General features: G+C 50.3%; 1 protein-coding gene and 1 pseudogene across 1 annotated transcript in view; one reads left to right on the top strand and one right to left on the bottom strand.

Annotated features, from left to right (window-relative positions):
- The window catches only part of SCARA5 (scavenger receptor class A member 5), a 130134-nt gene that overhangs the window by 95562 nt on the left and 11036 nt on the right, over positions 1-23536 (top strand). Inside the window, exon 8 of the mRNA XM_020877900.2 lies at positions 22348-22542. Within this exon, the coding sequence (XP_020733559.2) occupies positions 22348-22542 (195 nt within the window). The remainder of the gene's footprint in view (positions 1-22347; positions 22543-23536) is intronic.
- Positions 21988-22081, bottom strand: LOC139039568 (U6 spliceosomal RNA; annotated as a pseudogene).

The following is a 23536-nucleotide window of genomic DNA, read 5'->3' as shown; positions in this document are numbered from 1 at the left end:
AGGACACATGATTAGGACTTGGTATTAACTATTAGTGTCCTATGTAATACACCAATTCAGACAGACTTTCTCAAATCATCAGAGATGCTTGCTAAAATTCAGTTCCTGACTGCATTAAAGAGCTTGACCTACCTGGGTAGTTATATGGGAAAGGTATTGAGGCCAAGCAGAAACCTGTTTGTTTTTTCCCTCTGCCACTAGCTGAGCAGTGATGCTGGAGATCTCATTTGCAGACCACTGAGTTCAGAAATGGATTTCTCTCCAACCAGGGTCCTTCCTACAGTGTTTACGAGGGAAGTCAGTTTATCTAGTTATAACACTCTTTTCCAGGGCTTATTTCCACTATGAAGGGCTCCATGTAGAACCTTGGAGAGATTGCCAGAGAACAGCGAGCCTCCAAGCCAAGTTTCAATGAATAGAGTTTTCTAGCCAAGTTAAAAAAATGGTATCAGTAGTACATAGTATTCTGGGGGCTCTGAAATACACCATCTGGGTAAAGGCTCAAGCTGTTTACCCTCTTCTAAGGCATATGGGCTTTCGTGTGGGCTCTCCAGGAATCCAGGGCCTGGGGAAATGGACAGACTCCACTGTAGATGCACACTGTGGACCCAGCGTGAGGGTTTCCTGAAGGCTGATCCTTGGTTTCAGTGGGTCCTTAAAGTGACACTTCCATCCAAGCTATGCAGGGCCAAGAGATCTTGCTCTTGAATAGTACCTTCTCCAAAGTCCCTGAATCTTTATCTTGCCTCCTACTTCCTCTGCCCTTTCCCTTCCTAGGACAGTGATTAAGGATCCAATAGGAGAAAGGTACATGATAGTTTTTTGTCTCTCTAAAGCGATGGGTGTACCTGAGGACAGGTATGCCCATATCTACAGGGACTCCATACACTCATCTTCCCTGGCTGTGCCCTGCCAAGTTGCTTGAGTCATGTCCAAATCTTTGCAACCCCATGGACCATAGCCTGCCAGGCTCCTCTGTCCATTGGATTCTCCAGGCAAGAATACTGGAGTGGGCTGCTGTGTCCTTTTCCACACCTTACCTTGGATGCTGTAATCCACAAGCAATCTATATGCTTTCTAGCATTATCTAGAGTCCCTTTCAAGGACAGCCAAGGGCTTGACTGGGAATGTATCAGCTAGGAGAGATGTGTTGGGCCACACTGCTGCTGCTGCTAAGTCGCTTCAGTCGTGTCCAACTCTGTGCGATCCCATAGACGGCAGCCCACCAGGCTCCCCCGTCCCTGGGATTCTCCAAGCAAGAACACTGGAGTGGGTTGCCATTTCCTTCTCCAATGCATGAGAGTGAAAAGTGAAAGTGAAGTTGCTCAGTCGTGTCCAACTCTTAGCAACCCCATGGACTGCAGCCTACCAGGCTCCTCCATCCATGGGATTTTCCAGGCAAGAGTACTGGAGTGGGGTGCCATTGCCTTCTCCAGTTGGACCATGCAGGAGCCAAAAAAAAAAAAAATTGAAGGCAAAGAAAGGGAGTCTAGATCTGATCTAGGATGTCAGTGATATATCTGAGTCATATTTCTTTGAGAGCTGGGCAAACTACTTTGTCTCTTGAATACTGCCTTCTGCAGCCCTTTGTTGACTGCTGACTTCTGGTAGAACAGTGCCAAGGCAGCTGAGAAGGACTCTGACATTTCCCTGTGAAACAGAGAAGTCCTGATGGGCTGGTGGGAAAGGAAGGACAGTGGAAGGACAACCTCTGAGAGGGATAGCAGAGATACCGCCCACCCAGTGTGTACCCAGGGATGCTTGTCAGATTCTTTGGCAGCTTCTCCAGCTGACTCAAGAGCAGGGGGTGGGCTGCGCTGGGCAAGCCTGGAAGAACTGTGGGCTGTCAGTCACCATGCAGCCCATGGGGATGTTTTCATCTCTGTTTACCTTGCCTCGGTGGGCCTGGCTGGGTGGGCTTTGCAGTGGGGTTGGGCTCCGAAGCTGGGGGCACAGTGCATGGGGGGATGGCTGTGGGAGAGAGCCGAGGTGCAGAGGTGGGGGGCTCCCCCAGGCTTGGGCAGGGAGCCTGGGGGAAGGGCATCGAATCCACTTGGCCCTGGCGCCTCTATTCTGCACTCAGAGGCTGGCCGGCCCCTTCTCAGGCACTGCTGGGGTTTCTTTTCACCCTGAAGGAGCTGTACCCTCCCTGGAGCCCAGAGCTTGGATAACTGCCCCCGACATTTGGGACAGAATGTCTCCATCGGTGATGGAGCAGGAAAGTGGATGGCTTTGCAGGTTCAACCCCATCGATGGGGGACCGTATGCAGCATGCAAGGCATGAAAGACAGACATAAGCATTGCAGACCCACCAGGCTGAACGGCCTTGTCCATTTCCAGTTCTCAGAGGCCTGGAGTGGGAAGTAGAAACTCTCAGGGCAAGGAGCAGAGGCTGGACAGAACACCCAGGCCTCGGCCTTCTCTGATTCTGGAATTAGAGGAAGGCCTCTGGTCTTTTTTTTTTTTTTGGCTGTACTGGGTCTTCATTGCTGCACATGGACTTTCTCTAGTTGCTGCAAGTGAGGGCTGCTCTCTAGTTGTGGTGCTCGGGCTTCTCATTGTCTTTGCTTCTCTTGTTGCAGAGCACAGGCCCTGGGGTGCATGGGCTTCTGTCGTTGGGGCTCCCAGGCTGCGGAGCACAGGCTCAATAGTTGAGGTGCACAAGCTCAGCTTAGCACATGGCATCTTCCTGGATCAGGCATGGAACCCAAATCTCCTGCATTGGCATGCGGATTCTTTATCACTGAGCCAGCAGGGAAGCGTCCCCACCCCTGCATCTTTTTTTGGTGCACCTCAAAGCTTGTGGAATCTCAGGTCCCTGACACAAGGATTGAACTCACGCCCTTGGCAGTGAAAGTGTGGAGCCCTAACCACTGGACCGCCAGGGAATTCCCAGGCCCCTGGTCTTGAAGAGGAGGAGTGGGCTCCTTAAACAACTTCGAGGAGCCCCCACCTGGAGATAGGGGTGACCGGGCCTGAGGCTGAAGGAGGGCGATTGAAGCTCTTCAGGGCTGAGACCTGGGCCTTCCCACGGCCTCCACCCACCAGCCTGCCTCTGCTCATGCCAAACCCACACTGTAGTCAGACTCCTGCTTATGTTTCCACGAAACTCTGGTCCCAGAGGCATTCACTGGATCCCTGGGACTGAGGTTCTGAGGAGGGGCCAGGAGATCATCTTACAGAAAAGTGAGGAAATTCTGACCCAGGCTGAGTGCCTACTTCTGCCGGGGTTCTTTGTCATTCCTCCAGCCCAGGGCAGCCCCGCCATGAGTTTGCAGGGGTGAAAGGAAAAGTTCTCAGCCCAGAGCTCCACCTTCCTTCAAAAAAGGATGTGGTAGAGGAGGAAGCCTCCTCCAGGAACCCAGCTTGCCCCTGAGGCCTGGAACCTTTACCAAACACCTCCTACCCTGGTGGCACAGTGGGAAAGAATCTGCCTGCAATGCAGGATCCCCAGGTTCAATCCCTGGGAAGGGAAGATCCCCTGGAGTAGGAAATGGCTCCAGTATTCTTGCCTGGGAAATCCCATGGGTGAAGAAGCCTGGCGGGCCTCAGTCCATGAGGTCGCAAGAATCCAAGATGACTTAGCGACTAAACCTCCACCACCACCTCCCACCTTTAACAGCAAAAACCTAAAACTCCAGCAGGTGGGGGTGTTACTACGTTAAAAGGATTGATGAGAAAAAACATAGACCCCCTCCTCAGGTCAGAATCGGATATTGGAGGTTTTCCTTTGAAGAAGGCATTATAGCAAAGACTTCTCAGGGGCCATGTTTTAAGTCAGTGTTAAACTATTTTTCAGAACAAGATCTTGTAATTATTTATCCATGTTTTGGCCTGGAGTCATAGGGTTTTAGAGTCTTAGGATTTTAGAGTTATAGGGGTTGGATGGTATTTCAAACCATCTCCTCTTCCACTCCAGACAGCTGGACAGAATTCCCATAGTCTCCCAGCTAGGTCATGGCCAAAGTGAGGCTAGATAGAATACAGAGCTTCTGATTTCTGCTTGATGAGAGGTAAAGGTCTTTTGTTATTGTTGTTGTTGTTTGTTTGTTTGAGGCAAGGCTGGTACTATGTTTGGCTTTTGAGAGTTTGGCCAAGAAAAAAAAGTTAGGTTTACACATGTCAAGACAGAAAGACATTTGTTTTACCCTCATCGATGGTCCATTTGCAAGAAAAATAAATAGTATTTTTGCAGCGAGGGAGTAAGTAAAGGATCTGTGTTGTTTAAGCCCCACAGCGTGAATTTCAAGCAGGATGTAAATTCAGATCATTTAAAAATGTTTCCTCAATTAGGATTCACATGGGAAAAAGTATGCAGGAGGGGCCAAGGGTAATTTCCAAGCCAGAGCTTCGTGATAGCTATCAGTAGCATCTCAGAAAAATTGAAAAATGTTTTAACACCTTGCGTGTGTTTTCAGTATGTAGGGAAATAGGTTTCTGTGCGTTTGGCAGGGTGGGGAGCCAGTGGACACCCTAGCATGCAGTATATAAGCTCAAAATAAATGATTAGGATGGTGGTTTCTAGACAATTCTTTTCCATTGCTGCTGAGACGTCTCTGTCTTTGCTTTAACAGATTCTCAATGTTTTGTTTTGTTTTGTTTTCTGGCTATGCCTCACGGTATGTGGAATCTTAGTTCTCGTCCAGGGTTTGAACCCATGCCTCCTGCCATGGAAACCCAGAGTCTTAACCACTGGACCGCCAGAGAATTCCTTCTATCTCTCTTTTAGAATGTGTGTGTGTGTGTGTGTGTGTGCGCGCGTGCTCAGTCAATTCACTTGGATCTGACTCTTCAAGACGCTATGGACTATAGCCCGCCAGGCTCCTCCGTCCTTGGGATCCTCCAGGCAAGAATGCTGGAGTGCGTTGCCATGCCTTCCTCCAGGGGATCTTTCTGACCCAAGTCTCTTATGTCTCCCGCCTTGCAGGTAGATTCTTTACCACTATCACCACCTGGAAACCCCTCTTTCAGAATATAAGATGCAAAGACCATCCACTGGAGTCTTTGAATTGCCTTCCATACACCCCTGTCTCTGGACATGCCAGGGAACCTGTCTGGGATAGAGTAGCGCCAGAAGCTAGCATTCTTTCAGACCTGAGGGACAGAGCTGCCAGACTTTTTATGTACACCTGCATCTGTTAGTCCAACCGCATGCACATCTTATTCCTGGCACAACTTGACTACCTCAGCAATAGCATGATTTGAAAGTAAACCATACTTCCAAGTTAAAGTGGGCACTCACTCAGGGCTGCTTACCATCTAGCACCTGGTAATCAGAGAAGTAACGTGTCTGTGCCCCACATTTCACTTAATTCTCCAGTCCTATCCAGGAGGCATAAGTCATGTGCCTGTTAGAGAGATAAGAAAGCTGAGGAAGGGGATCAGGAGCCCACCCAGACCCAGCAGCATTCGTCAGGCGCAGAGCCAAGACCCAAGACGGGTCTGGAGTTCACTAGCGGTCCTTGTGCTGCCATCTTGGATCCTCTCTTATTCTCTGATTCATTCTCTCTGGCCTTTGACATAGGGGTCAGCATGGGGATCCTCATGGGCCACTCTCCTTAGTGCGTTTAATATGAAATTGCTAATTTCTTCCTTAGCAGTGCTCATTGCTTAAAATTTATTTTTATAATTGAAGTTTAGTTGATATAAAATGTCATCTGTTGTAGATGTCCAATATAGTGATTCACAATGTTTAAACATTATACTCCATTTACAGTTATCACAAAATATTGGCTCTATTCCCAAGCTGTACAAAACATCCCTATGTTATGCCTGATAGTCTGTACCTCTTTATCCCCTGCCCTTGTCTCGCCCCTCCCCTCCTCCCTCTCCCCGCTGGCCACCTCATGTCTGTTCTCTATGTCATTGAGACTGCTTCTCTTTTGTTATACTCACTAGTTGTATTTTTCACTTATTTTTTTAGTTTTTAAAAAAGTTCTTGACGTGGATCATTTTTAAAGTCTTTACTGAATTTGTTACAATATTGCTTCTGTTTTATGTTTTGGTTTTTTGGCCCCAAGGCATGTGGGTCTTAGCTTCCAACCAGGGATCAAACCTGCACCCACTGTATTGGAAGGTGAAGACTTAACCACTGGACCGCCAGGGAAATCCCTAGTTGTATTTTTTTAGATTCTCAGTTACTTTTAAGAGACTTTTCCCCGTCTCAGAGTTTGTTCTTTATTTCACCAAGCCTTGACTGTCTCACCTGCTTGGGGCCCTCTGGGATCGGCCAGACTAAAGTTTTCATGCCTGGGATGGGGGCTCTGCCTCTGACAGCAACACTTGCCCCCTCACAGGCTTTTCCTGTTCTTCCTGACTGATTGTGTTCAGTTTCTGGCTTTGTTCACCCCTTCTCTTTATCCTCACATAGTGTCCCTGACAGATGCAAACGCCACAGGATGGTGGAGATGTAAAAGTGTTTTTAAAATGTTTCTTCCCTTCCCTTTATTTTTGGTGAATGAAAATACATGGAGATACAAAACTCACTCAGAAAAATTGTCTTGCAGCAAAGCAATGGTTTTTCCAGTAGTCATGTTTGGATGTGAGAGTTGGATCATAAAGAAGGCTGACTGCCGAAGAACTGATGCTTTCAAACTGGGGTGCTGGAAAAGACTCTTGAACAGTCCCTTGAACAGCAAGTCTTGAGAGTCCCTTGAACACCAAGGAGATCAAACCAGTCAATCCTAAAAGAAACCAACCCTGAATATTCATTGGAAGGACTGATGCTGAAGCTGAAGCTCCAATACTTTGGCCACCTGATGCAAAGAGCCGACTCACTGGAAAAGATCCTGATGCTGGGAAAGATTGAGGGTAGGAGGAGAAGGGGGAGACAGGATTAAATGGTTGGATAGCATCATCGAGTCAACGGACATGAGTTTGAGCAAATTCTGGGAGATGGTGAAGGACAGGGAAGGGTGGGGTCCTGCAGTCCATGGGGTCACAAAGAGTTGGACACGACTGAGCACCTGAACAGGAAATACTGCTTCAGGTGCTGGCTGGAGCAGAGTAGGAAACACTTGAGAGAGAAGTGAGCACAGGGACGTGGAAGATGAGGAGCGCTGAGAACCTGATAAGAACTGAGCAGGGACAGGCAAGGCCTGAAAGCTGTGGGTCAGTAACCCAGCCAGCACAGCACAGAGCCAGCTTGGAAGGGAGTCGAGAGGGTGAGGGGTTCGTCTCACTTCTGTCACAGGGAAAAGGTAGATGTGTGGAAGGAAAGAAACACTTAGGGAAGAGAATGTCGGTTATGCACTTACTTAGCGAGCATTCATTGGGCCTTTGCTGGAGATCAGGCCCTGGCTGAGGGCCCCACGAGGAAGGCCTGTCCTCACCTTGAGGAGCTCAGAGGCCGGCAGTTGAGAAGGATGTGCAGCATCCCTCAGAGGGGCTGTAGGAGACGGATGTACAAAGGGGGTCACTGGATGACGTGTCTTTGATCCAAGTCTTTAAGACCAAGTTGGTGTCCATCTGGTGTCTGGAGGAGGTGAAGGAATTCCAGGTAGAGAACCTCACGTGAGACAACAGAGCACTGTCTGATAAACCCAAAACGTTTGGTGCAGCAGCCAAGGTTTGGAAGCCGGAGTCAAAAACCGAGGCCAGGAAGGCATCTGGGGATCCGTGGACAGGAGGTCAGCCTGGTCTCTGAGCAGCCAGGATGAGCGTAAGCAGCATGTGATGTGGCAGCGGTGGGAGGTGAACAGCCAGGGGGAGGCCCGGACTGGAGGCAGGACCCGGGCCAGGCCACTGGAGCCCCAGCCATCCCCGGTGGCCCTCGGCACCTCAGCCGGAGCTGGCATCTGGCGGGCCGGCTCTGCCCCGACGGAAAGGTCCACTTTGGGCCCAGGCTTCCCTGCTGCCTCCGCTCAGCTCTAGCTGAGCTACTTCCCTTAGAGAAAATCCTATTTTTCAGAATCCCCGATTTCCTGAGAAGGAGAGGGGACAGGCGAGCTGCAGAGCAGCAATCCTGAGATCCGAGTGCCCTTCTGACCCAGCCATGTGGCCTTGAGGTCACCCTCTGAACCTCTCCAACCGCAATTTCCTCTTTTCTCCACTGCTCTGCACACGATCTGGCCCTGTCGGCCTTCCGCTTTGCCAAGAGCCTGTATTAAGCTTTCCGAAAACAAATCCAGTGACTTTTCCTGAAAGCTTCCAGCGACCCCTTCCAGGAGAGCTTCAGATTGCTCAATGCAGAAAGCTGCTCAGTTCCGATGAATCCGAGCCGCCCTTGGTTTGATGGCTTTGAATAGATCCAAGAAGCCTAGGAAAAAGCATGAAGCTGGGCTCCTTTAAGAAGTCAGGGGGTGAAGTGGGGGAGTGTAGTGGGAACAGGGGGGCTGCCTGAGAGCCTCTGATGTTCCCAGCCGAGAAAACAGAGAGGAAAGAGCTGAAGCTTGGACCCTGGGGCAACGCAGCCCCCTTGGAGAATCCGAGATCTCAGAGAGACTCAGAGGATACGGGGAGGTCACTAACAGGCCCATCCATTTGCCAGTGGAGGAGATGTAGGAGACGTGGGTTTGATACCTGGGTCAGGAAGATCCCCTGGAGAAGGAAATGACAACTCCCTCCAGTGTTCTTGCCTGGAGAAACGCACGGACAGAGCAGCCTGTTGGCTACAGTCCGTGGGGTCGCACATCAGTTGGAGACAACATGGCCCCTGAGCACACACCATCCCTGTTTCTTGCATGAACCATATTCAGCTGACATCCATCCTCCTGGGGGGCCTGGAGGACCACAGCATCCCCCTCTCCTTGGCAAACAGCTGGTGGTTTCTGGGATCCACCCTGAAGAAAACTTTTAGTAATACCAACCTCAGACCGAAGGTGAGCGAGGCATTTTCTACAGAAACAGCGCCTTGGAACCACTGAAGAATTGAAGTTTTAAGTCTTTGATGTGGGTTTTGTATGAAGAAAGCTTTAAGTTCAGACATACATTAAAACCAGGAATGGTTAACATGTTTATTGAGAAAGCAACTCAACCAACTCAGGAATTGTTCGTAATCCCCGTGACCCTGTACTCAGTCGTCTTAGGTTGGGTGGTAAAGATGCTGCAGGCACTAGCGTAAGCCAGGGAGGTCCCACCTCCGTGTCTTTTTGATGTAACTGGATCAGAGTTAGCTGCCACTGCGTTCATTTCACCGCTGCACTTCCCCTCCTGTCCTTTGACCATGGAAAACTGCCTCGGGGATGTACTTGGAACCAATTGTTCAGATGGGCTTATTTCCCCTGGTGCTGAATTTCAGCCACTCTTCCAAAGAGTGCTGTTGTGGAATTCTGAGGGAACAAAGAGGTAGGCAGAGCCTGTGGACACATCCCAGGAGGTCCTGTGGGTGCTGTGGTCAGGAAGGATGGCTGGTTGATTCACTGACTTAGAGGCTGGGCGAGTGCCTTGCCCCGGTGCCTCTGTTCCCACCAGGATCCTGGGGGCTTATATGGAGCTCGGTACTATTTACTGAGAACTCATCGTCACCACCACCTCCCACCCCAAGCTCCTCACATGTTAGAAGAACTCTTTAAGGTATATGTCACTGTCTCATTTAACAGATGGGGAAACTGTTCTGAGAGGTTAAATTACTTGCCCAAGGCAGAGCTAGTAAGTGGTGGACCCAGTGCGCAGGCAGGATTCAAGAATTTAGAGGGACTTCCCTGGTGGTCAAGTGGTTAAGACTCCATGCTCACAATGCAGGGGGCATGAGTTTGCTCCCTGGTCAGAGAACTAAGATTCTGCATGGTGCAGCAAAAAAACAAAAAAACAAAGAAAGGAAAAAGAGAGTGAGAGAGAATGAAGATATTTTGGGACTTCCTAGGTGGCCTAGTGGTTAAGACCCTGCACTTCCGATGCAGGGGGAATGTGGGTTTGATCCCTGATTGGGAAACTGAGATCCCACTTGCTGCACACCCAAAAATAAAAGAAAACTAAAAACAAACAACAAGGATTTAGAATACACAGATGGGGAAGCATTCCAGCCAAGCGTCTCAGACCTTGAACTTGAAAGAGAGCAGAATGGAGAGAGGAAATAGGGAAGGGTGGGGACAGGATGAAGGAAGCCAGAGGGTGTGAGAGAGCCTTTTTAGGAAAGGCCAATGGTCTTTTTCTTTTTTTTTTTAAATTAAACTGTTTATTTTGTATTTGGGTATAGTCAATTAACAGACAATGTTGCGATGGTTTCTGATGAATAGCAAAAGGATTCAACCATACATATCCATGTATCTGTTCTCCCCCAAGGGCTTCCCTGGTGGCTCAGAGGTAAAGAATCTGCCTGCAGTGCAGGAGCCGCAGGAGACCCGGGTTCAATCCCTGAGTCAGGAAGATCCCTTGGAAAAGGGAATGGCAACCCACTCCAGTATTCTTGCCTGGAGAATCCCATGGAGGGAGGAGCCTGGTGGGCTACAGTCCATGGGGTCGCAAAGAGTTGGACTTGACTGAAATGACTTAGCATACTCGCATTCTCCCTCGGACTCCTCTCCCATCCAGGCTGGAAAGGCCAATAGCATTGGTCATGAACCCTGGAGGTAAGGCAATGGTCCGTGAAGGCTTTAGAGGAATGCCATGTGAACATCAGCACCTCCTCACAGTTGTGTATGTAACAGAGTAGAGTCTTGGGATCATGGCCTCTGTCCTGGCTCTACAGCTTTTCTTGCTACTTCTAAAGGCCTGTTGACCCTATCTGACCCCTCACTGCTCTTTGAAAAGCCCAGGAACAAATGCAAAGCAAAGGACTCAGCTCTCTACCCAAGCCGCCCAGTAAATTCCTACAAATCCAGCTCCCAGCATAATTTCTGTTAGTAACATCCTCCCGCAGTGATGGGAGTGAACCCCTGCTTCAAGACTGGGCAAGGAAAGCGCTTCATTTATTATTTGATCAGATACGTTTTTATTGAACACCTGCTGGGAGCCAGGCAGCCATGACTAGAGCATTGTTGTTGTTATTGTCCAGGCATGCAGTCGAATCTGAGTCTTTGCGACCCCATGGACTGCCAGGCTCCCCTGTCCATGGGATTTTCCAGACAAGAATACTGGAGTGGGTTGCTATTTCCTTCTTCGGGGGATCTTCTCGACCCAGGGATTGAACCTGCATCTCCTGCATTATAGGTGGATTCTTTCACTGCTGAAGCCCCATAGGGCATTAGAGAAACAATCAGCCAAGACAAGCTCCTGGATTCTAAAGAATATGCAGTAGAGTTGAGGGGGCCAATGGGTGAGTCAACAGTTAAGAAAAAATAATCCAGTATAAAAAAGACAGTGATAATTGGGAGATACTTCTGCTATTCTTTCTGCCCAGTAAGTAAGACTGCCCACCCCCCACCCCCAGTGAAAGACAAAGTACAGTGACCTGTGGGGCTGCTGGACTGGAGACCAGGTGTGGCCACTTTATCACGTGAACTTGAGGAAGTCACTTTCCTTCTGAGTCTCAGTTTCCTCATCTGTATAATGGGTATCATACCCACCATCCCAGAGGAGGACTGCAAAGATCAAATAAGACCTAACAAAAATGCTTTGAAGAGGCGTAAAGCACCATATTTAGAGTCAGTTAGGGTTCAATGCGTGGGTCAGGAAGATCCCCTGACCTTCCTGGGCATGGCATGGGCCTGGCAACTCACTCCAGTATTCTTGCCTGGAGAATCCCCATGGACAGAGGAGCCTGGCCAGCTACAGTCTATAGGGTCTCAGAGTTGGACACGACTGAAGCAACTTAGCACGCACGCCCACACCATGAGGAAATAGCATTTTATAAAGTGCACCCACAGGCCAGACCACAGTTTAAAAGCAATGCCCTCCAGCAGAGCCTGGCTGGAAATCCCTTGGGCTTGTGGAATGGCTCCTGTCCTTCACATACGGACCACATTTGCCGTGGATGTCGGGGGAAAGGGCAGTGCCCTGTCTGGGCAGCACAGAGCCCTCATGCTGCAGGCCGGCTGGGGGGCACGGGGAGTTCTTTCTTCACAGGAGAAGAAAAGTTCAGCCTCCTTAAAGGGCAGCCGGTCTAGATTATCCCTGGGGCTCCGCTCTGCAGCTGCAGAGCATCAGAGCCTATTTTCCCAGCCCCATGTGTTTATTTCTGTTCCCCACAACCTCCTGTCTTTCGACTTGTTTTGCTTTGGCAGGGTCTGAAAGGCAAGATAAACACACCTAAAGGAGCTGTGAGACTTCAGGATTAGGCCGGGTTTCCCCTCCTCTTGTCTCTTGAGAAGCAAAGTTCCCTGGACTTTTGGGCCCTTCTGATGCATATCCCTGCAGGGTCTGGGGGTACTTAGGGATCGGTTCTGTTCCGGAAGCCCCTCACCCATTCATTCGTCCACTCACTCACTCACTTAGTACCATTTGTTGATGGCAGTGTGCCAGGTTTCTGCCTGTACGTGGGGCTGTGAGTGGGAACCACAAGGCTGTTGAATGTCTGTCTTCTCCAGAGCTTTCTATTGTGGGGACATGGGGCTGGCTGAGGGAATGGTGCTAAGCTCTTTCTCATGTGTGGGGGCCATGGGTCCTGACCTCCTGGAGGAGGTGACATTGATGTGCCTTACAGCAGGGGTCCCCAACCTCCAGGATCTAATGCCTGATGACCTGAGGTGGAGCTGATATAATAATAATGGAAATAAAGCACACAATAAATGTAATGTGCTTAAATCATCCTGAAACCGTCCCTTAGCTCCTCGCAGTCTGTGGCAAAATTGTCATCCACCAAACGGGTCCCTGGTGCAAGGGCATGGCAAACCTCTCCAGTATTCTTGCCTAGAGAATCCCCATGGACAGAGGAGCCTGGTGGGCTATAATCCATGGGGTCGCAAAGAGTCAGACATGACTGAAGTGACTTAGCACGCACGCCTGCACCATCAGGAAATAGCATTTTATAAGGCATACCCACAGGCCAGACTACAGCTTAGAAGTGATGCCCTGCAGCAGAGCCTGAAAAAGGTTAGGGACCACTGGAAGACCCAGCTACTGTGAAATTGCATAGCCCAGGCTTGATCCTAGACCTGTCCCCTACAGCAGTGCTTTTAGCCCTGGCTGGACGTTTACAACACCTGCCATCTGTTCAGAAATTTCCCTTCCCCACTTTCCCACTGGTTAATCTTTTTTAAAAAATGTTTTATTTTATATGGGGGTGAAACCGATTAACAAACAATGTTGTCATAGTTTCAGGTGTACAAGCGAAGGGACTTGGCCGACCATATACATGTATCCATTTTCCCCCAAACTCCCCTTCCATCCAGGCTGCCGCATGACATTCAGCAGCGTTCCCTGTGCTAGACAGCAAGTCCTTGTTGGTTACCCATTTTAAATACAGGTTGATTTTGAAGCACTCAGGTGATTCTTAGAGACAGCCCATGGCCAAGAACTGCTGCTTGAAGTCCCAGGCTTTTTCTTTTACTCCTAAAGACCCGCATTCCTGCAGCTCCAGAGGACTTCTGGGAGACAGATGAAAGGCACTTTTCATATGGAGAGGGAAATACTTGTCTTCAGTGTTCAGCCGGCTCTGTGGTGTGAAAATGAAGGGCCTTTGCTCTCCTCCCCGGCCCCACTTCAGAGCAGCTGTGTGACCCTAGGCAAGTTATTTGACTCTCTGGGCCCATTTCTTCTCTGTTCAGTGAAGGTCATGATGACTAACTCGTGGAGCTGCTGAGAAGAGTAAATGAGCAAAGCCGTGAGTAAAGCGCTCTGCCCCGGGGCGACATGCCACGTGCGGGCACTCGGTGTCCATGAGTTCCCTTCGTCATCCATCCTTGACTTGAAATCTCTCCCGGGCAGAATCCGCCTTTGTTGTCGCTGAGTCCGGGGTGGTTCTAAGCCAGGTGCAGACATAGGCAGTAGGTAATTCTAAAGGGTACCCTAGCTCTCAAAACCAGTTCCAAGATGGTAGCTACTGGTTGTTAAACTGTCCTCCCAGGCCCACTGAGAGGTCGAATAGTGCAGCCACTCGGCTGTGCTCCCACCAGACACTCGAGAAAGATATTCGGCATCTTGCCCCCTCAATTATAACCCTGAAACCCAAAGTAAATAGAGTAAAGTAAGGTAGGGAATAACTGGATGAAAAAAACCCTGGAGTCATCCAGAGATGCCAGCGCCCTGTGAGTGAAACCAGATGCGGGCTTTAAAATCCTGGAATGGGTTCCCCAGAGATACTATCAAGTTCCCTTCCATTCCCAGAGGCAGAATGAGCAGCTGTCAGGCCTGATACAGAGTGGAGAGGAATGCTGTATATGAAGTGAGGGAGGGGGCCGGGTTCAAGGCCAACATTGACATTCAATGCCAAGGCCAGGGCACCTGGGGTAGACCCAGCCTGCTTTGTCTAGAACCTTGCTTTTCCTATCTGTATATCTACAAGGGAAAGAGAGCAAGGATTTGTTTTGAAAACAGAATCCCTACATACTAGATTTGTGCTGGGAGCCCCTGAGCGGCCTCAGCCCTGGCTCCACATTCCTAGACCGTTCTGGAGCAGTCTTGCCTAACGAATCACATCCAGCTTGCATTAGTGAGCAGAAACTTGCTGACAGCAGGAGCCAGTCTTCTGCAGACACCCCTGTCCCCCTCCCCTCCCAGCCTTAGAAGCCAGGAACTGAACCCTGGGGGAGAGCAGAGGAAGTTAGGAGGAGGTTAATCCAATTGGAGGGCTGAGCCTGCCTCCCCCCCAATCCACCATTTCCCCCGCTCCCCAAGCAGCAGGCTTACTTTGCAACAAGACTCTCAAGGGTATATCTTGGGGACTTCCCTGGCAGTACAGTGGTTAAGACTCCCTGCTCTCAGTGCAGGGGGCACAGGTTTGATTTCTAGTTAGGACTAAGATTTTCCATGCTTCACTGTATGGCCTTTTTTTTTTTTTTAAAAAAAAAAAAAAAAAAGGAATACATCCCTGATGGGGCTACTGGTACCCAAGCCATCTCCACAAGTCATGAAGATGCCTCAGAGCTGACCACAGGTCGCTGGGCAAAGTGCAGGCTGGTGTGGGGTGGGGCTCACAGTGATGGGTGTCCATGATGAGCCAAGTCCTCGACAAGCACTTTTGCTCCCAACCATCACCATTTTCCCCATTGTAACAAGAGGTAAGTATAGAGCGGTCCCATCGGGTCTTTAGTGGAGCCAGTATTTAAACCCTGTTTCTAAGTCCAGAATCAGCCTCATACCACTCTCCCCGGCTGCCTCCCCAGAGGGATCACCATGTTTCCCTCCATCTGAGTTCCCCACCCCACTCAACACCCAAGAGGCAAGTAGCTAACCAGCCCTTAGATGGGTGCATGGGATCACAGGTGCTGTCTTTGGGCATTGTTGGTAACAAGGACCAGAGACTCACTGGGTCACTTCAAGTAATGCGGGTATATGGTAAGGACACCCAGGAAGACTTCAGAAGACTAGGGTTTGTAATTCTAAGGCTTTCAGAGCCTGGAACAGGAAAGTCCTTAGAATCCAAGACAGTTCTGGTGGCTTCAAGAATAGGATTCATGTCTTCATTCTAGCGTCTCATGTCCAACATGGCTTATTCATTCCACCATCCTTGCTTCTTTATGCTTCTGCTCAGCTCTCTGTTACCCCTTCTAGGTTTCTGCATTATTTGTGGTGGTTTGTTGATGGTGGTCAGTTGCTAAATCATGTCTGACTCTTCTCGACCCCATGGACTGCAGCGTGCCAGGCTCCCCTGTCCTTCACTGTCTCCTGGAGTTTGCTCAAATTCATGTCATTGAGTCAGTGATGCCGTTCAACCATCTCATCCTCTGCCACCCACTTCTCCTCCTGACCTCAGTCTTTCCCAGCATCAGGTTCTTTTCCAGTGAGTTGGGTTCTTTGCATCAGGTGGCCAAAGTATTGGAGCTTCAGCTTCAGCACCAGTCCTTCCAATGAATATTTAGAGTTGATTTCCTTTAGGATTGACCGATTTGATCTCCTTGCAATGGTTAGAAAAGTCTGAAGACACTGTGGCAATTACCTAGAAGTAGCTGCATGTGTCAAACAGTGGTGATATCTGTAGCCCACAACTGAGTGTGAAGAAGTTGTTGCTAGAGGTATCGCCAGAAAATGCAAAGGCTTCTTCATCCATATATCAGGTTTTGTTCTTCTACACTATCTGACCTCATCTGCGCCTGAGGGGCCACCCTGTTTAACTGAGGAGCTAAGAGCATACCGGAGGTCTTGCTGTAGAAGAGTGGGTGAGGGCCTCACTGTCGATCCCAGGAGTGGCCTGGGTAGTGGGCAGGGTCAGCAGAGCAGGTCAGAGAATGAGGAGGTGGGTTCTATGGTCTGGCCCTGCAGCTAGGCAGAAAGCTCCCAGCAGGGTTAGAACTATTGAAGCGCTGGAAAGCTTGCTGGTGAAATGATGGAACCCTTTGATCTGTGAGAGAGCAAGGAGTCTACCCAGCCAGAAAGAGCCAGTCTCCTGCCCTGGGTTTCCTACATCAGCTTCCTCTCCTGTGGTTACCCAGCCAGACAAAAAGTGATGCTGCTGTTTGAGGTTGTGATGGAAGGGACTCTTCTCTGTCTGCTGCCTTGTATAAGAAGGGAGATTCGGGACTTTTCTGGTGATATAGTGGATAGGAATCTACCTGCCAATGCAGGGGACACAGGTTCGAGCCCTGGTCCGGGAAGATTCCACATCCTGAGGAGCAACTAAGCCCATGTGCCACAAGTACTGAAGCCTGTGCACCCAGAGCCCGTGCTCTGCAAGAGAAGCTGCTGCAATGAGAAACCTGGGCACCCTGATGAAGAATAGCCCCCACTCACCACACTTAGAGAAAGCCTATGAAAAGCAACAAAGACTCAGCACAACCAGAAAAAAGAAGCAGAGGAGAGCCTGTGACCCCAAATCTGGAGCTCTAGGGGAAACAGTGGAGTTTCCTTCCCTGAACAGTGAGTGTCCCTGCTATGAGAGGTACCAGGAAAAAACTCTGCCCAGAACTTAGTGGCCAAGGGCTTGGGACAAGCTGTCAAGTCAGCAACTCCCCATTCATCCTCCAGGTGTTCAGTGAGGAGCAGCGCTTGGTATTTCTCTTGAGCTCGGGTCTCCTGGAGCAGAGGTGGAGTGTGGGTGGAACTCTTCCTGCAGACAGCAGGGTGGGGAACTGAGTGGTGGTCCCTTCTCTCCAGCTGCAAACTGTGGGCACATGTCCAGGTAGATTCCAGTCTGCAGGGTAGAGTGGACAAGAGAACGAGTGTCATATCCTCTTCACTCGGGGGGTTCCCTTTGTGAATCAAACTCAGATATCCACAGGGGAACTGCTTGGGCGTGGTGGGTTCTTCAAGGTTGTGTGTCAACAGTTTGCTTAGGAAGGACTTCCTGGGGCTTCACTGAGGTGGAAAGTGAAGAAGGAAGTGGAGACCTGTTGGTCAAGGGCAGCTGTTAAGGGAGGTAACATGAAGTTGTGAAAGTGTGAGGACCTTTGCCCCCGCTTGAGCCATCCCCTCTGTCTACTGGCTTAGGAGTGTCTGGGTTTTATTTTTTTAAGATTTTCTTTTTATGTGGACCATTTTTAATGTCTTTAGTAGACTTGTTACAATACTGCTTCTGTTTTGTGTTTTGGTTTTTTGGCCCTGAGCCATGTGGGGTCTTCGCTCCCCGACCAGGGATCAAACCCGAACCCCCCACCTTGAAAGGCCAAGTCTTAACCCCTGGACCGCCAGGGAAGTCCCAGTGCCTGGGTTTTGAACAATCCGAACCACTGCCCTCCACCTCCCTCTACTCTCCTGTGCAAAGAGAGGCATCTCCTTGACCCCAAATAGCCAGGCACCCTCCATGGGGGCCACTCTGGGTGGATATCTAAAGAATTAGCTCCCTGGACTTACAGGAAGTATAACGGGGCATGTGGGGTGGGGGGCGTTGGGCACTAACCAGGCTGATGCAGCCTCCTGGACACTGCTTCTCTCTCTGTGGGGCCGACAGCTGTGGGGTGAGCGCGTTCCCCAGCAGTGGTGGTTTGCTAGTGGGAAAGCATTGCTCTAGGGCAGAAACTGCTGGGAAAAGGCAGAGTTTACACCCTCTGCCCACAGAAACCCAAACCTCTTAGCAAGTCATGACATTCGTCTCAGGCTGCAGAGGAAGTCCGTGTTGGCATCATTGGGTGGTTCCCCAAGTGGGTTCCAGAAGGTGGCATGGTGGCTCAGCCTGGGAACGGCCTGCCTCCAGCCGCCCCTGTAGCTCTTAGGGCAAAGCAGGCCAGGGATGTTGTTCATGGGACTGCCCCTTTAGATTGTCTGAGTTCCTCATTGGGGCAGTTAGCATCATAATCAGATCAAATCTCAGCTTATGGTTTTCCTCAGGGAGGTAGCCACAGGGATGCGCTCTTGTTAGGGGGAAGAAAGGATTAAAAAAATTATAGCTTAGAGACCTCCCTGGTGGTCCTGTTCTTAAGATTTCACCTTCCAATGCAGGGGCTGTGGGTTTGATTCCCGGTTGGGGAGCTAAGCTCCCACGTATCTCAGAGTCCAAAAAAACCAGAACAGAAAATGGAAGCAATATTGTAACAAATTCAATAAAGACTTTAAAAATGGCCCACATCAAAAAAAAAAAAAAAACAAAACAAAAAACATAGCTTAGTGCTATGTTCCATAAGATGGCGCTAGATCAAAATTTGCTTCTTTGATTCTTTTGGGACCTGCAGTGTCTGCTGACCCCGTGGGCAAGGGACTGTGTTCAGCCTCCATTGCACGGAGAAGTCCTGGATCTGGGGGACCTGGGAACAAGTGACAAGGGACAGGCTTAAGTGTTTGATCAATCAACTCTGGTGTCTGGGTGTACGTGGGCTGGGGGACACGCATAACCCCAGGACTGACGGGGGCTGTGACCTTGCTTGGCGTGTGGGGAGCATGGGCAGACACAGCCTTGAACTTGATGCTCTGAGTCCCATAATTATGGTTACCATATGCTTCCAATGTTTTGAAGTTGTCCTGTTTCCAAATATTCTTTTGCCACTTCCATATACATTGAAGCCTCCTAGGAATTCTAACATTTCAGCATCCAAGTGACACTTTCCAGATTTCCTTCAGCACTCACTATAATCACATGTCAGACCACATCCTTATTTTCTCATGTAGAATGTATGGTCATCGAACCAACAGCTTGAGTTCTGGGTCCAGAACACCGGGTCGTCCTACCGAAAGATGTCAGTGAGGGGAGTGAGTAGAAGAGACTGAGATGTAATAAGGAGGGTGTTGGAAACATTGGTAGTCCTGATGCTGACTCTCCATTCAGACTCCCACCAAAGTCACTGGCTGTGTCCATAGACAGGACCTGCCCTCTGGGGTATATGCTATCTGAGTGCATTCATTTGTGCATGCTTTCACTGAGCCCGGCCTGGGCATGTCGAAGTACCAGGCACTGTATCAGGCTGTATGACCTGTCCTCAGAATTCCCCCAGTGTCCTAAAAGAGTAACAGGCAACTGTTACATGAAGTGATAAGATATGTCCACAGAAGGGGTCTTGGATGGGAATGGGTGACCACAGGAGGCTTTCTTTGGGAGATGTGACATTCAAACTTGAGATTTAAAGGACGTGAAAATGTTAGGCCAGGGTACAGAGCGGGTTTTTTCCTAAGATGGAGGGGTTCTAGTTCTCCCTCAGCTCTTCCAGGTCTCCACTCAAGGTCTTCCTCGTCTCCCCATCTGAAAGGACGCCCCCTCAAGCTCCATTCCCTTCGTTGTCTTCTTGCCTGTGATGGCACCCGCTACCCATTCCCTTCTCTGCCTCCCCGTCCAAGATGATGCCCCCATGCTCCCTTCTCTTCCTGGTCTTCCCATCCAAGATGGTGCCACCTGACCCACCATTCCCTTCCCCGTCTCCCCGTCTAAGATGGTGCCCCCCACCCTCCATTCCTTTCCTTGTGTCCCCAACCACAGTGGCACCCTCCATGGTCCATTCCCTTCCTTGTCTCCTCTACCAAGATGGTGCTCCCCCTATCTTCCATTCCCTTCCCCGACTCCCCGCGTCTAAGACGGTGCCCCCCACCCTCCATTCCTTTCCTTGTGTCCCCATCCACAATGGCACCCTCCATAGTCCATTCCGTTCCTTGTCTCCTCAACCAAGATGGCGTCTCCTCGACCAAGATGGCATCTCCTCGACCAAGATGGCGTCTCCTCGACCAAGATGGCGTCCCCTCGACCAAGATGGCGCCTCCGCCCATGCTCCGTTCCCTTCCTGTGTTTCAGTTCTTGTCTCTGCACCATCCCTACGTGGCCATAGTTATATTTGAATTTGTTTCCCAGCTCTATTGATTAGTCTCCTCCACTACAACATAGTCCATGAGGGCAGAGACTTTGTTCATGGATCTGTCCATCGCTCCTACAACAGGACCAGGCTCCTAACAGATGGTCAGTTGCTTACTTGGCAAGAGGAGGAAGTGAATAGAGTGAGCGAGGCTGGCCAGAGCGGAGGATACGGGGCCATCTCCGAATGTCAGCTGGGCTGCCTGCACTGCCCCCGACTTCTTCCTGTTATTTGGACCTTGAACCCGGCCTCGCCGGCTCTGGGACGCACAGCCCCCTCCTGCCACTCACCCTCTACTGATGACCCCACACGGAGACTGCCGTTGGCAGCCTCCTGGCCTGGCGTGGCCCACGGCCACCGTGACGGGGTGCTGACAGAGGCGAGGCAGGTCTGGGAGAAATCAAGACTGCCTTTTCAGCCTCAGCCAACACACCAGGGCCAGACGCCCAACCCGGGCCAGGCTGTGTTTGCGGCTGCCGGCTCCAGGTTGGCTTGTCACGAAGGCTCCCGGGTGGCGTCTCCGTCTCAGACCTGGCCTCTGAGTCCTGCTGCGCTCATTGTTTTCCATCTAGAGGAGTCTCTGCTCTCATGCTCATCCTCAGCCTCTTCTGATAACCTGGCTGGAGGTTATAAACTCACGTGCGAAGAATAGTCAGGGATGACTGATGCACGAGGTGCTCAGTGGCTCAGCTGTGTCTGACTCTTGGTGACCTGTATGAGCTATAGCTCGCCAGGCTCCTCTGTCCGTGGGACTTTCCAGGCAAGAATACTGGAGTGGATTGCCATTCCCTTCTCCAGAGCATCTTCCTGACCCAGGGATCGAACCCATCATCTCTTTCATCTCTTGCATTGGCAGGCGGATTCTTTACCAGCTGAGCCACCAGGAAGACCCCAGCAATCCTGCTTATTGGTATTTACCCAAATGAATTGAAAACTTATGTCTTTTCAGAAACCTGCACACGAATGTCTGTAGCAGCTTTATTCATAATTCCTTCCAAGATGCCTTCATTGGGTGAATGGATAGTTAAACCGTAGTACATCCAGACAATGGAACATTATTCGGTGCTAGAAAGAAACGAGCTATCCAGCCATGGAAAGAGAAGCCTTAAATGCATATTACTACATGAAAGAAGCCAGTCTGAAAAGGCTACATACTGTATGATCCCAACTATATGGCATTATGGGAAAGGCAAAGCTATGGAGACAGGAAAAAGATCAGTGTTTGCCAGGGGCTAAGGGGTGGGGGTTGGGATGAAGGGATGGAGCACAGAGGATTTTTTGGGTAGTGAAACCATTCTTTAGGATACTATGTTGGTGAATACATATCATTATACATTTGTCCAGACCATAGAACGGACAATACCGAGAGTGAACCCTGGTGTAAACTCTTGACTCGGGGTGGTTACGACATGTCTCTGTGTGTTCATAGATTATAACAAATGCAATCACTTCCCGGCCTTTTGGCTAAGATCAAGTGTAGTAACAAATGCACCATTCTGGAGGCAGGTGTTGATGGTGGGGAGAAGCTATCCCTGTTGGGAGTGGGGGAGGGAGTCTATGCCTTCTTTTTTTTTTTTTTTTTTTTTCAGTTTTTCCTTTTTTCATTTCATAGGATATCTAGCGTCACCAACTGTGAAGGGAAAAGCCAGTTCTCACACTTTTATTTAGTGCTATAATTACTAAATGTGGATTTGACCTAGATCTTCAATAAAGTGATTAAAGAATGATCAGTAATTAGCAGGAATTTATGCACTCCATGCTGAAATTTGTATCAGATTTCTGTTGCAGCTGTAAAAAAAAAAAAAAAAAAATTATGGAATGCTTCATGAATTCACATGTCATCCTTGCTAATCTTCCCTGTATCATTCCAATTTTAGCACATGCACTGCCAAAGCCAGCACTGTTCCTGCTTTTCAATTTTGCTATGAACCTAAAACTACTCTGGAAAAACAGAAGTATTAAAAAAGGTGGAGAGAAGGGCAGAGGTGATAATAACAGGCAGGGGTGACACCACGGTTTCTGCTGGCTGCCTGCTTGGCCTTCACTGGAGCCCCAGCCCCCCTCCCTATCCAAGTAGGGGTGAGGAGCCGGGGAGGGCTCCGGGGGGGCGGGCACGGCTGTGTCCAGGCTCAGGGGAGTGACCGTGACCCTGCGTTGCTCCCGGCAGGTGGCGTGGAGGCAGTGATGGTGCGGCTGGTGAACGGCTCGGGTCCGCACCAGGGCCGCGTGGAGGTGTACCATGAGCGGCGCTGGGGCACTGTGTGTGACGATGGCTGGGACAAGAAGGACGGGGACGTGGTGTGCCGCATGCTGGGTTTCCCCGGCGCTGAGGACGTGCACCGCACCGCTCAGTTCGGACAAGGTAGGGCACCCACCAGTGGAGAACGAGGGGCGAGGGGCCTGGAGTCCTAGGCCTGCCCTCCCATCCGGGGTCCCCTCGATGGCAGTCCTGCCGAGTGTCACCCGGCCTCCACCTGGGTCCTTCCCACCTCGGGGGGCTCGCAGCCTCCAGCCATCCATCTTCAGACAGTTCTGAACATTAGAACATTCCTTCCTTCCCTCGAATTGGACTTCCTTTCTGTTTTTGTCTCCTGCTGGCCTCCCCTGTTGTGGACTGAATGTTTGTGTCCCTCCTACCCCATCCCTCCCCGGCCAAATCCATATGGGCTTCTCTGGTGGCTCAGTGGCAAAGAATCCGCCAGCAATGCAGGAGACACGGGTTCCATCCCTGGGTCGAAAGATTCCCTGGAGAATGAAATGGCAGCCCACTCCAGTATTCTTGCCTGGAGAATCCTGTGGACAGAGGACCCTGGTGGGCTACAGTCCATGGTGCTGCAAAGAGTCAGACACGACTAAGCGACTGAACAATAACATATTCATATGTCGAAATCCTGATCCTGCAGTATGATGGTGTTAGGAGGTGGAGCCTGTGAGGGGGTGTCCAGGTCACAAGTTGAGCTCTCATAATGGGACCTTAGTAAAAGAACCTAAGGGTGCTCTGCCCGCTTCCGTGGGGACACACAGGAGCCTCCCAGTCGGAAGGGGGCTCTCCCTAGAACCCCAGCATCTGAGCACACAGGCACTCTGATCTCGGACTTGCATCCCCTGGAACTGTGAGAAATAAACATCTCTTGTTTACAAGCTGCCCAGTCTGAGCCCATGAAGACAATTGCGCTCACTGAAGCACTCTTGTGAAATCTGTTGTGACAGCTGGTGGGGAGCAGCCGATTGACCCCAGTGTCTTAGCCTCTGGACTGAAAGGCCCAGTGAGCAGGGAGTTCAAAGGGTCCAGCTCCACAGAGGACAGCCCACCAGGGACGAGTGCTTCCCTCCCACCTGAAGCTGTGCAGTGGGTC

The sequence above is a fragment of the Odocoileus virginianus genome, chromosome 18, assembly GCF_023699985.2.
Source record: "Odocoileus virginianus isolate 20LAN1187 ecotype Illinois chromosome 18, Ovbor_1.2, whole genome shotgun sequence".
Classification (NCBI taxonomy): Eukaryota; Metazoa; Chordata; class Mammalia; order Artiodactyla; family Cervidae; genus Odocoileus; species Odocoileus virginianus.
The sequence above is the reverse complement of the archived record's forward strand: the minus strand, read 5'-3'. Positions and strand labels throughout refer to the sequence as shown.